General features: G+C 36.9%; 1 protein-coding gene across 4 annotated transcripts in view; it reads left to right on the top strand.

The window, feature by feature from the left end:
• Positions 1-13,362, top strand: part of bicd1a (bicaudal D homolog 1a) — a 69,099-nt gene that overhangs the window by 47,310 nt on the left and 8,427 nt on the right. For 3 of the 4 annotated variants that reach the window (XM_021467767.3, XM_005156469.6, XM_005156470.6), the window contains exons 4-7: positions 171-632; positions 6,405-7,514; positions 7,608-7,759; positions 8,380-8,590. In XM_021467767.3, the coding sequence (XP_021323442.2) occupies positions 171-632; positions 6,405-7,514; positions 7,608-7,759; positions 8,380-8,590 (1,935 nt within the window). Of the gene's footprint in view, positions 1-170; positions 633-6,404; positions 7,515-7,607; positions 7,760-8,379; positions 11,244-13,362 lie in introns of those variants that run through there. The other variant, XM_679637.8, reaches the window with a different exon arrangement.

Here is a 13,362-nt window from a genome sequence, read left to right on the forward strand (position 1 = left end):
ATTATTATTATTATTATTATTAACTATAATAATAATAATAATAATAATATGATCATTATTATCATCATCATCATTATTAATAATATTATTTTTTTTTTATTATCATCATTATTATTATCATTATTATGATTATTATATTCCACAGTTGAGTGTCCATTTATTTCTCACAGGTGGAATATGAGGGTCTAAAGCATGAAATCAAAGTGCTTGAAGAAGAAACGGTGCTGCTCAACAGTCAATTAGAAGATGCTTTACGGTTAAAAGACATTTCCCAAGGCCAGTTGGAGGAAGCGTTGGATTCTCTGAAGAGCGAACGAGAGCAGAAGAACAATCTGAGAAAAGAGCTGGCTCATCATCTCAGCCTGACTGACAGTGTTTATGGAGCCAGCACTCACCTGGCCATCTCTGCCGTGGAGGGTCTGAAGTTTGCAGAGGAGGCTGCGACCAATGGCACGTCTGCTTCCGGGACCAGTCCTAACAACGAGGACAGCAACCGGTGTAATAATGAGTGTAATGGACATGGACCAAAAGGAGAATACCATCGCAGGAAGACAGAGATGCTCCCGGTGTCTGATCTCTTCAGTGAACTCAACCTGTCTGAGATACAGAAACTCAAGCAGCAGCTCATACAGGTCAGTCGTAAAAGATGGGATAATCTGATTATAATATACAGTTTAAGTCTGAATTATAAGCCCCCTCTATATGTTTGTCACCAATTTCTGTTTAATAAAGAGAAAATTTTCTTTAATACATTTCTAATCATAATAGTTTTAATACTTCATTTCTAATAACTGATTTATTTTATCTGTGCCATGATGACAGTAAATAATATTTTACTGGATATTTTTCAATGTACTAGTATTCAACTTAAAGTGACATTTAAAGACTTAACTATGTTAGTTGGGCAAGTCATTGTATAACATTGTGCTTTGTTCTGTACACAATCGAGAAAAAAAAATCTTATGGGGGCAAATAATATTGACCTTCAAATGCTAAAAAAAATGCTTTTATCCTAGGTGAAATAAAACACATAAGACAAAATCTTCCAGAAGAAAAAATATTATTGAAAATACTGTGAAAAATTCCTAAACTTTTTTTTTTTAAATGACAGGAGGGCTAATAATTTTGACTTCATCTGTCCAAATAGTATTTTTTTGGATTGATTATTGATATGTTAGTTGTTATACCTCTTTTTTGAGCATGAATAGGACAAATACACTAGATTGTTGCTAAAGAGAAATCACTCCACTAAACATTTTTATTTTATTTTTAAAAATGTACATTTTATTTACTAATTTGGGCTCTAAAAAAAGGCTGTTTGAGAATGCATTCTCTCTTAAAAACATACATAACTTGAATGAGTAGTTCGTTCATGACAGGGGGTATTATAGGGTTGGGTTTCATGATAAACTGTGATGCACACTTTAAAATTAAAATAATATAAAGTCTATATATAAAGTCTGATTTGTTTTATTTCCGCTAGAATAAAAGCAGTTTTAATTTTTTAAAAACAACTTTAAGGTCAAAATTATTAGCCTCTTTAACCTTTATATTTTTTCGATAATCTACAGAACAAACCATCGTTACACAATAACTTGCCTAATTTCCCTACCCTGCCTATTAAACCTAATTAACCTAGTTAAGCCTTTAAATGTCACTTTAAGCTGTATAGAAGTGTCTTGAAAAATATCTAGTCAAATATTATTTACCATCATCATAGCAAAGACAAAGTCAGTTCTTAGAGATGAGTTATTAAAACTATTATGTTAAGAATTGTGTTGAAAAAATCTCTCCGTTAAACAGAAATTGAGGAAAAAATGAACAGGAGGGCTGATAATTCTGACTTCAACTGTATAAATAAATATATTTATAGATATAATTATATTTATAATTTTTATTTATTTATTTTTTTTTATTCAGTAACTTATAAACACTTTTCATGGTACTGAATGAAGCAGAACTTTTGTCCCTTTTTGTCTCTCTTAAAATAATGATTCAGTGATAAAAAAAAACAATTACGAACTGGCAAACTGGCAACTGGGCAAACTGTTAGAGAGTATATGAACATAATATTTACTCATTCATTCATTTTCTTGTCGGCTTAGTCCCTTTATTAATCTGGGGTCACCAAAGCGGAATGAACTGCCAACTTATCCAGCACGTTTTTACGCTGCGGATGCCTTCCAGCCGCAACCCATCTCTGGGAAACATCCACACACATACACTCATACACTACGGTCAATTTAGCTTAACCAATTCACTAGTACCACATATCTTTGGACTGTGGGGAAAACCGGAACACCCGGAGGAAACCCACGTGATAGCAAGGAGAACATGCAAACTCCACACAAAAACGCCAACTGAGCCGAGGTTCGAACCAGCAACTCAGCACCCTACATAAAATTCAAATGTGGCAAAAAGCATAAATACATAAATGAAGAGGTAAACGGTTGTATTGAACACATGAAAAGGAATAAACAAGAATACAAATGTTCAGGGTCAACATAGTATTTAAGTGAGTATTCAAATGCCATCTGTCTTTTAAATTAGATCTCATTTGAATATCTTGTTGACTCACTAAATTTGTATTCTTGTTTATTTATTTATTAAATAAATTATTTATTAAAACAGCCATTTACCTCTTCATTTATATATTCTTGCATTTTGTCACACTTTCATTCTCTTGAAACTTCTACTTAGACATTTGTCATTACATTTTTGTAAATTAAAGTCTGTTATCGGGTACTCACTCTCACTTTGTTCTAAACTGCTCAACACTAAATATGCAGGAAACTTAAAGGGATAGTTCACCCAAAATGAAAATTTACTCAAGTGTTTCCAAACCAGTTTGAGTTTCTTTAATCTGTTGGAAGACGATATTTTGAAGAAAACTGAAAACTCTAACCATTAACTTTCATGATAGGAAAACAAATACTATGGAAGTCAATGGTTACATGTTTACGTAATTTTTCAAAATATCTTCTTTTGTCCATTGCATTTCTTGTACAATGGAAGCCACTGGGAAGCCAAATCAATAGTTGAACTATACTGTAGCCTTTGGGGGAGCCCATTTTTTCTAACGGGGGGAGGTGTCACTTTGATCTTGAGAGTCCCTTGCCACAATAATGTAGGCTATAAAACACACAGGATAACTCCAGTAAAACATAATCGTGTATTTGACAATGAAAGAAACACCATTGAAAAGGGTTCTGTTTTGTCAAGTATACCCTGCTTTTAGCTTAAAAAACCCATTGTATTGGCCTACTGTATGAAGCAAATAATACAAAACAAACAACGTCACATCATATTTTTGTCCACCAGCATCTGGCTGTCGGTTTTTGACATGACTGGACTTTGTTCCTCAGTGCTCGCCCCTCACACCTTAATGCTTAGGACAAGAATATGTAGTTATCTTTTTTAAGTGATTTGTAAATCGCCGTCATGCATGCAAGAATGATATTTTTACACCTTTACACGTGATAATCCATGATCACATTACACAATACTGAAAAAACGCACATTAACCACACAAAATAAAACCTGGTGAATATTTTTGAGACCCTCCAAAATTTCACAAATCATGTTTTCAGAGGAGCCCCTGCCTTATTTAGGGGAGCCCCTTAGCTCCGCCGTAGCTCGCACCCTGACCCTAATTATTTAGTTGCCAGTGTTTCTAAAAAAAATCTTCATATTACATGCTTGAAAGGACATTAGTAAAGTTAACAATGACACATTTTTCAGTTTTGGCCAAATTGCCCCTTTAAGTGTTCAAGTGTAAATTTGAATGAAGGAAAGTGGAATGCAGTAGACGCAAAGGTCTCTTTTGTGCTTTGGGAGGCTACTGTCAGGTTGATTACCATTATGAGTGAGTGCTCTGTGGCTGTCCCTGTAAAAGAGGGACACAGTAATATTTTTGTATGTATGTGTGCCACGGGCATATTCAGCAAAGAAAGACAGCATGGGACAAGAATAGAAAATCTGCCAGTGCTGACACAGAAACATAGAGAGCATCAGCTGCTTAAAGGAGCATCACACAGCAAATCAAGTGAAAGAGTATGACATGACAGTTACAGTGAATGTAGTTCAGTCTGTCATTCTAAAAAAAAAGAAAATTATATATATATATATATATATATATATATATATATATATATATATATATATATATATATATATATACAGTTGAAGTCAGAATTATTAGCCCCCATAAATTTACCCCCCCCCCCTGTTAATTTTTTCAACACATTCCTAATCATAATAGTTTTAATAACTCTAATAACCGATTTATTTTATCTTTGCCATGATGACAGTAAATATTATTTGACTAGATATTTTTCAAGACACTTCTATACAGCTTAAAGTGACATTTAAAGTCTTAACTAGGTTAATTAGGTTAACTAGGCAGGTTAGGATAATTACGCAAGTTATTATAATGATGGTTTGTTCTGTAGACTATCGAGAATAATATAGCCTAAAGGGGCTAATCATTTTTACGCTAAAATGGTTTCAAAAAATAAAAAACAGTTTTTATTCTAGCCAAAATAAAGCAATTAAGGCTTTCTCCAGAAGAAAAAAATATTATCGGACATACTGTGAAAATGTCCTTGCTCTTTTAAACATAATTTGAGAAGTATTTAAAAAAGAAAAAGAAAATCAAAAATAATACTTATATATATTCTAATAAAATATATATATTCTTTTTTTTACAGAATTATATATATAATTTTCAAATTAAAAATATAAATTAAAATTACTTATTAAATGAAATATTATCATAATATTACAATGAAATATATCTATTACAATCTGTTGACAGAACTATGGGCTGATTTGGTCATGTATGCTTTAAAAACAATGTTACCACACATAAATTCATCCACACAGTCGAAACAGATCAATTTCACATAAAAGTATTACATAACATGTTTGCATCCAGGAGTCTCCTCTAGGGATTGTGTATATAGTGTTTTCTCTAACTGTGTGGGATGGACATCAAATACATAGCCTCATATTGTATAAACCAGTAGCTACAGTATTATTTGGTATTTAGATGCATTTTGCACATGTACATCTCTGTTTTTTTTTTTTCTATTTACTTGTTTCCACACTCTTCGAATAAATCTGATTGCCTGGCATTCATCCAAACAAAAAGTGTTTCCCCATCCACCTCTGCTAACTTTTCAAATTTATTTCCCTTTGTTATTCTTTGGATCCTCTCCAAAAAGGAATCAATAGTTTTTCGCGATCTCAGCCTCAAGCTGTTGGATGGCTGACACTTCCGATACAATGAGTGATCAAAAAGCAATTAAGCAGCACTTGAGCTCAGTGACAGGAATCACATGTCTGTGGTTGAGCTAAATTTGTGACAAGCAAGCCAACACACCTAACTTTCACGCTTGTCTATAGATGGGAATTTTATATGCACATAGATAAACTAAAATATTCCATGTTTTTCCAGTGTTCTGGTAAGCAAATAACATTAGAGCATAAATTTTACCATGCAGAGTCTCTTATATTATCTTTAAAATAAATAAAAAATATTATGTTAAGTATGGCATTAAGTACATTCAGCCGGTTGTTATCACAGAATAAAGCCACGCAGGCTTATCAGCAGCCTGATGCAAAGTGGAGTTTATTTTATTGATTCTTTAAATAAAGGCAAAGCTGATAGACAGGAAAATGGCTGAATGGAGGATATACTAACCTACATTTTATTCAGTTACAAGATGACGCCAAATGCATAGTGCTGTTGTATAAGGCTGAAGGGCTTTATTCTGCAAAAACAACCGCCTGTTATGTGCATAATCTTGATTTTAACATAGCTACTTCCCACAAAACTTAAAAAGCTTACTCAAAACATAGTTTTAAGTCATAATATTTTATTAAAATCTGACAGAAGAAAAAATGACTGAATGGAGCATAGGCTAGCCTATGTTATTAAGTCACAAGATGGCACCAAATAGTCAAAAACAGCAGCTTGACAGACACGCATATAAACATGTATGTGAATGTATTCACTGATGATTAACATGGATGTACCACGATGAGCCTGTATTATTAGCTTCAGCTGCTGTTATATGGGAATAGCATACCTTGGAATGTAGCAACTGACCAATCAGAGTATTCCAAACAGCCGTGTAATAATCAGTGATAATGCATGTTTGTTTGTGTTGGAGACGTTTCTGGGATTAGGGGACTTAAATAAACCTGCAATGTTTGGAAATGTAAAAGAACTTAATGGATAAATAAACAAATGTATTTTTGTTCTTTTAACTAAAATAAATTATTACATAAATACAAATTATTTATTTAAATGTTTATGTATTATTAAATTAATAAATACTTTTATTTTATTAAATATGTATTCGTTTTTATGTGTTCACTTTTATATTTTTTTCCACCAGGTTGAGCGAGAGAAAGCACTTCTACTTACCAACCTGCAGGAGTCTCAAACTCAACTGCAGCACACGCAGGGTGCTTTAACTGAGCAGCACAGACGTGTTCACCGCCTTACGGAACGTGTTAATGCTATGAAACGCCTCCACAATGACAAGGAGTTTGACACAGAAGAGTCCGAGAAGGGCGACGGTCCTATTAACGGTTGCTGTGAGTTTGAGACTGACATCAATGGAATAGAGCTTCTAGAGTGCAAATACAGAGTTGCCGTGACTGAGGTCATTGACTTGAAGGCGGAGCTTAAGGTGTTGAAGGAAAAGTATAACCAGTCTTTGGAGAGCCAATCAGAAGAGAGCAACCACAGCGACGGGAAGGTCCATGCGCTTGAAGAACAGGTGAAACAACTGGAGAAAAGCTGTCGTGAGGCCCGTGAGCGGGTCAGCAGTCTGGAAGCTGAGCTTCGGTGTGCTTCTGGAATGGCCAGCGAAAGTAACGGCATGCTGAATGCAGCTCAAGATGAGCTGGTTACATTTAGCGAGGAACTTGCTCAGCTCTACCACCACGTCTGCTTGTGCAACAATGAAACACCAAATCGTGTCATGCTGGACTACTACCGTCAGAGTCGGGTCACACGTAGTGGCAGTCTCAAAGGCCCAGAAGACCCAAGAGCCCTGCTTTCTCCACGTTTAGCTCGGCGTCTTGCAGCTGTGAACTCCTCAGACATGTCCAAGAGTCCTCAAGACTCTCCCTCGAAGGAACCCCTTGGAGACGGAATTAAAGGGGAAGGAGGAAGTCCCAATAGAACCCCATTTGGTTCACCAATCAATGGTTCATCTCTCTCGTCCTCCACAATTCCAGAGACAGGTGATCTCCGCAGGGAGCCCATGAACATCTATAACCTCAACGCCATCATCCGTGACCAAATCAAGCACCTGCAGAAGGCTGTAGACCGCTCTCTCCAGTTGTCCAGGCAGAGGGCTGCTGCTAGAGAGTTGGCGCCTATCCTCGATAAGGACAAGGAGGCCTGCATGGAGGAGATCCTGAAACTCAAATCGCTCCTGAGCACCAAAAGAGAGCAGATCGCCACCTTACGTCTTGTCCTAAAAGCCAACAAACAGGTAGAAGACCAAGTCTCTGCAAGAACTACTTTTAAATTTAGCAATAAAAGCATACCTAACAGAACATCATATCTTTGTCATATTTGTTTCTAGACTGCTGAGGTGGCCCTGGCAAACCTCAAGAGCAAGTATGAAAATGAGAAATGCATGGTGACGGAGACAATGATGAAGCTTAGGAATGAACTCAAGGCTCTCAAAGAAGATGCAGCCACCTTTTCCTCACTGAGAGCAATGTTTGCAACAAGGTAAATTTTTAGCTCTTGTCTGCAGTTAACATTATATAAATTTTCTGCCGCTCTCCTCCAACTTTAAAGGTCTTCGGATGTAGTTCAAATGCTATGTTTTCATCCAAAGATGTTAATCAAAATGATGTGGTAAACTGGAATATCACAGAAAACATTTGCGAATAAAGCATTGTTTCAATCCGATGAGTTAAAGAGAACACATTCATCATTTCCTGATAAATATGCCAAATATTAAAAAGAAAATGGTTGAAGGAGTCATCATTGGCGTTTTTTCTTATATAATAAATACGTGTACCTCAGTAGACAAAGACAAAACACAATGAATGCGCAGGGGCTTATGGAAGCAAGAGACCATTCCTTTGGAGGGAAGATGCTCAAGACAGTTCTGGGAGTTATTAATATTGAACCACATTGATGATGTGCTTTGGTTAAAGGATTTTAGAATGACCAAAACAACATTTAAAATGTTTTATAATGTGGTCGGCCTGCAGCTTTGCCCATTAAAACTGTCCCATTAGTGTTTTTATGCGATATCCCAAAATGTGTTTATAAATCAGTGGATGGAAACAGAGCTAATCACTTTGAATGTAAATTCCAAATCTCTCTTGCTCTTTGTTTAGATGTGATGAGTATGTAACTCAACTAGATGAGATGCAGAGGCAGCTGGCTGCCGCAGAAGATGAAAAGAAGACTCTGAACTCCCTCCTGCGAATGGCCATTCAGCAGAAACTGGCCCTCACGCAGCGATTGGAGGACCTGGAGTTTGACCACGAGCAGTCGCACTGTGGCCGTGGAGGGAAAGTGCCAAAAATTAAGAGCAGCCCTCAAAAAGTAAGTCTTGGAACTGCACTCACTGCTCCCCCTAGTCCCACTGCGTCCAAACCCCCTTCCTTTCCGTTCCAAAACAATGTGGTTGCATCAGCTAGTAGCTCTCCTTCACTGGATGTACCTACTCCATCCTCGTCCCTCTGGACCTCCTCAACCCAACCGTTTTTCCTTGGCCAGTCGCAGTGGAACCTGGGCACTCAGACTTTAGTCTTAGACCCAGAGACGTTAAGTATTGAGTTTTGTCAAGTTGTTCATAGCAGGGACTCTGACGCTCATGTTGCCAGGTCTGCTCCCACTTCTCCCTATCTGGGTGCTCGGCAGCAGTCACAGCGCTCCATGAGATCGCGCATACGCTCCGATCTGATTCAGTTCAAAACTGCAAGAAACTCTAGAATCCCGAGTGCTGACCCTGAGTAGGTGACAAGGTTTGAGGACAGACTGGTTTCCATACGAAGTGACTGTTTGGAGTGTATGATTCAACTCAGGGATAGATTTATAGACATTTTTATTTGATACTATTTAAAATGTCCATAATTCAGTAATCAATTATTTTAATGATTCTTTCTGCCAATTCTGCCTGTACAAAATCAATTTTATATAAGCTTCACATTAAAAGCACATGTGGAACACGAGTGAAACACACATGAAACATGTGGCTTTGTGTATGTAAAATAATATATAATCATTTTGATTGATTTCAACACATTTTACGATATTGTTAAGATTGTTATGATTTTGGACCATTCTCATTTGAGGAAAAAAATGTGATCACTTTAAAAACCACATACCAAAACCACGTTTCATGTGTTTCCCGTGTTTCAAATGAGTAACAGGTTTTTCTGTAAGGTCAGTATATGTGGGCCGTGTGGCTTTGTGAGATGGTATTTATTAAATAGTGTCTGAGTATAAAGATAATATTAAATAAAAAGATTGCATATATTTGTTGACTTTTTGTGGTCTGGATAAAAAAAATATATATATATAAAAGTTTCTTTGCAAGCATAATTGTTGGAATCTTCAATAAGGATATGTATTCGCATCATAAAACAGGTATTGATCGATGCATGTCCCTGTTAGAAAATAATTCCTGCATGTGCGCTTTCATCTCATGGCCTGATAAAAAGAGTGCTACAAACTGCATGCCAAGCAGTTAGTTTGTGTGATGGAGTTTTCAGTTATTTTCTCAATGGCAAATATGACATAACTATAGCTCCATCAGCTGGCGACAGTGTGCATTGAAGGATAGAACAGTTTTCTTGGCTTTACCGTATATACTGCACTGTCTGTTTCTAGGCCTTACGAGTGTTTCAAAATATTGGAAACTGAAATCATAAGCAGTATCTGATCTAAAGCTTTTTTGAAGGTTAATGCAGCTAACAGAAGATGCTCAGATGATCCCATGGCACTCTGTATGACTAAATGTGCCAGAGAGAGAGCTGTTCTATTCATGGACACAGCATATGGGGATGCAGGACATGCCATATGCAAATGCAGGGACGTTTTGCCTGACTACTGCATTTTAATGAGCTATAGAATACAGAGCCACATCAGATGCGTCATTCATCATATCATAAGCCATTCTATGCAATGGGTGCATTTTGTATTTTGATAATGTACTATTTGGTACATTTAGATTGAAGTGTTTGTATCTGAAACATAACTTTTAAATAGAATTTTAATGTTTTTAACAGGATTATGTTGATACATTCAAGGGTAACAGGGCTCATGTTAACAGGGAGGTAATTTTAATTAATATTTTCAAATTTTGATTCATTTTTCATGGTGATTGCAAGGTCCTTATTGCCTTATATTATGTTTATAATATGAAATATTACATTCACATTATTTCTATATTTTTAAACTAAAGTAATAATTACAGTTTAACACTTTAGAAATGGCTATTTTGCTAATATATTGTAGCATGGATGCAAAAAAATGCATTTTTAATAATAAATAATTGATAAAAGCTTTTACTGTGTTAAATAGTTTTTTTTATTGATTTATATAAATGTAGTTTAGATGTGTTCAGTATGTACATAATAAGTAAATGGCACTCATTGTGTAGAATGATGTTCGTTTACAGTGCTGTGGGCCAAAAAGCATTTGACAAGATCAGCAGTGGAAAGCTGTACAGAGCATCAGATTATCAGTGTTAGCATTGCTCATACAAGACTGACCAAGATTCATACAGTACATTTCTTATGGTAGACAGCACAGCGGGCACATTTACATGTACAGACAAGCTTCTGCGAAGAAAGCAGTTTTCCCCCTATGAATAAGTTCAGGTGTTAACATTTGTGCTATTGCTGTTTCCTGTGTATTCTGGCTGATATGACTCAGTATAGTCTTTGTTAATCATAATGGAAACCAGTCTGATCCGCTTCACCTGTGTCACCAACGTTCAAGCAATCAAGTAGCACTATTTGTTTTTACACTAAAATGGAAAGATTAACAGAAAACAGTCTATTCTTCTCCTCGCCTGCAGGTGTCAGTGTTTCTTCATACTTTTCCCAGTAGAAAATGTGTCAAATGCTGTTTGCCCATGGCAATCAAAACATATCACAACCACAAAGCGTTATTTTCCTTCTGGTCCCACTCAAATAGCATTTCATTTGTCATATTGAGTCTGTAGATATAAATATGTGAAGTATTGAGATATGGTGACTGATGCATTTATATAAACCCCAACTCATGACACTATAACAACACCCTGACAACCCCCATTACATCCTAGCAACCACCCAAAACATGTTATATTCACAATAGCAAATTTAGAAGAAAAAATGTATATATTGTTCAAATTGTTCACATTGTTTGAGATGTGTTTGTGTGATTTTAGCTAGACAGCACCAAGTATATTTTAATTCAAACTTTTTTTTGATCATGTTTTATATGTACATGTGTATATGCACGCTCCCATTAACACAGCAGCAGCATTGTACGTCATTTGCATTTAACGTATATACTACCATTCAAAAGGTGAATTTCTCAACACATACTACGAAAACCCCACTTGTAATACACACTAACTGGCCACTTTATTAGGTGCGGCTTACTAGTACCAGTTTGGACCCACTTTTGCCTTCAGAACTGCCTTAATCCTTCGTGGCATAGATTCAACAAGCTACTGGAATATATTTCTCAGAGATTTTGGTCCATATTGACTTGATAGCATCATGCAGTTGCTGCAGATTTGTCGGCTGCACATCCATGATGCGAATCTCCAGTTCCATTACATTCCTAAGGCGCTCTATTGGATTGAGCTCTGGAGGCCATTTGAACACAGTGAACTCAGCATCATGTTCAAGAAACCAGTCTGAGATGATTTGCGCTTTATGACATGGTGCGCTATCCTACTGGAAGTAACCATCAGAAGATGGATTCACTGTGGTCATAAAGGGATGTATACAATATTCAGGTAGGCTGTGGCGTTGACACAATGCTTAATGGATACTAATAGGCCCAAAGTTTGCCAAAAAAATAACCCCCACACCATTACACTACCACACCATCCTGAGCCATTGATAGAAGGCAGGATGGATCCATGTTTTTGTGTTGTTGTTGCGAAATTCTTACCCTACCTTCTGAATGGAGTCTCATCAGACCAGGCAACATTTTTCCAATCTTCTATTGTCCGATTTTGGTGAGCCTTTGCGAATTGTAGCCTCAGTTTCCTGTTCTTAGCTGACAGGAGTAGCACCCGGTGTGGTCTTCTGCTACAGTAGCCCATCCGCCTCAAGGTTGGACGTGTTGTGTGTACAGAAATTCTCTTCTACATACCTCAGTTGTAACGAGTGGTTTTTTGAGTTACTGTTGCCTTTCTATCAGCTTGAACCATTCTGGCCATTCTCCTCTGACCTCTGGCAACAACAAGGCATTTGCGCTCACAGAACTGCAGCTCGCTGAATGTTTTCTCTTGTTTTGACCATTCTCTGTAAACCCTAGAGATTGTTGTGCATGAAATTCCCAGTAGAGCAGCAGTTTCTGAAATACAAACAACCATGAAAGTCACTTAAATCACCTTTCTTACCCGGTTTAAACTAAATGCATTGAGTTTCTGCCACCATGTGATTGAGTGAATTTGTATTAACAAGCAGTTGGAATGGTGTACCTAACAAAGTGGCCGGTGAGTGTATATATATATATATATATATATATATATTAGGGATGTAACGGTATTGTAAATACCGTCATACCGCAATATTAATTTTTTTCGATATTACCGAAGTCGCATGACTCGGTAAAACTATAGGTCTTCTGAGAAAATTTGCTTAGGCGAATGAAGCGAACGGGAGGTAGCGAAAACTACAATACCCATCAGCCCATGCTTGACCATCATCCCTTGCGGTCTGTTGTCGCTACAGATCCAGTAATGCGGAAATGGAGTGTGCTGCTAAAAGCGGGGATGAAAAGAGCTGGAAAACTCTAAGGCCCCGTTTACACTAATGCGTTTTAGTTTGAAAACGCATAAGTTTTGCTACGGTTACGCCAACCGTCCACACTACGCCGGAGTTCTCGAGCGCCGAAAACGGAGCGTTTCGAAATGTGTGGATAATGTCTCAGTGTGGATAATGGAAAACGGAGACATCTGAAAACGGAGGCGGGGCTGCAGACGTTCGCCTCTCTGATTGGGGCTTTTCCTGAATATTAAGTAGCCTAACACGCACAGTTCAGTCCTGCATCCTCTCCTTGTAAGTTCAGACTTCGCAAGTTTGATCAAGGCTGCAGTCTCTTCTTCTCAGTTTGATATGGAAAAGCAGACTATACCGAGGACA

This window comes from Danio rerio, chromosome 18 (genome assembly GCF_049306965.1).
Source record: "Danio rerio strain Tuebingen ecotype United States chromosome 18, GRCz12tu, whole genome shotgun sequence".
NCBI lineage: Eukaryota > Metazoa > Chordata > Actinopteri > Cypriniformes > Danionidae > Danio > Danio rerio.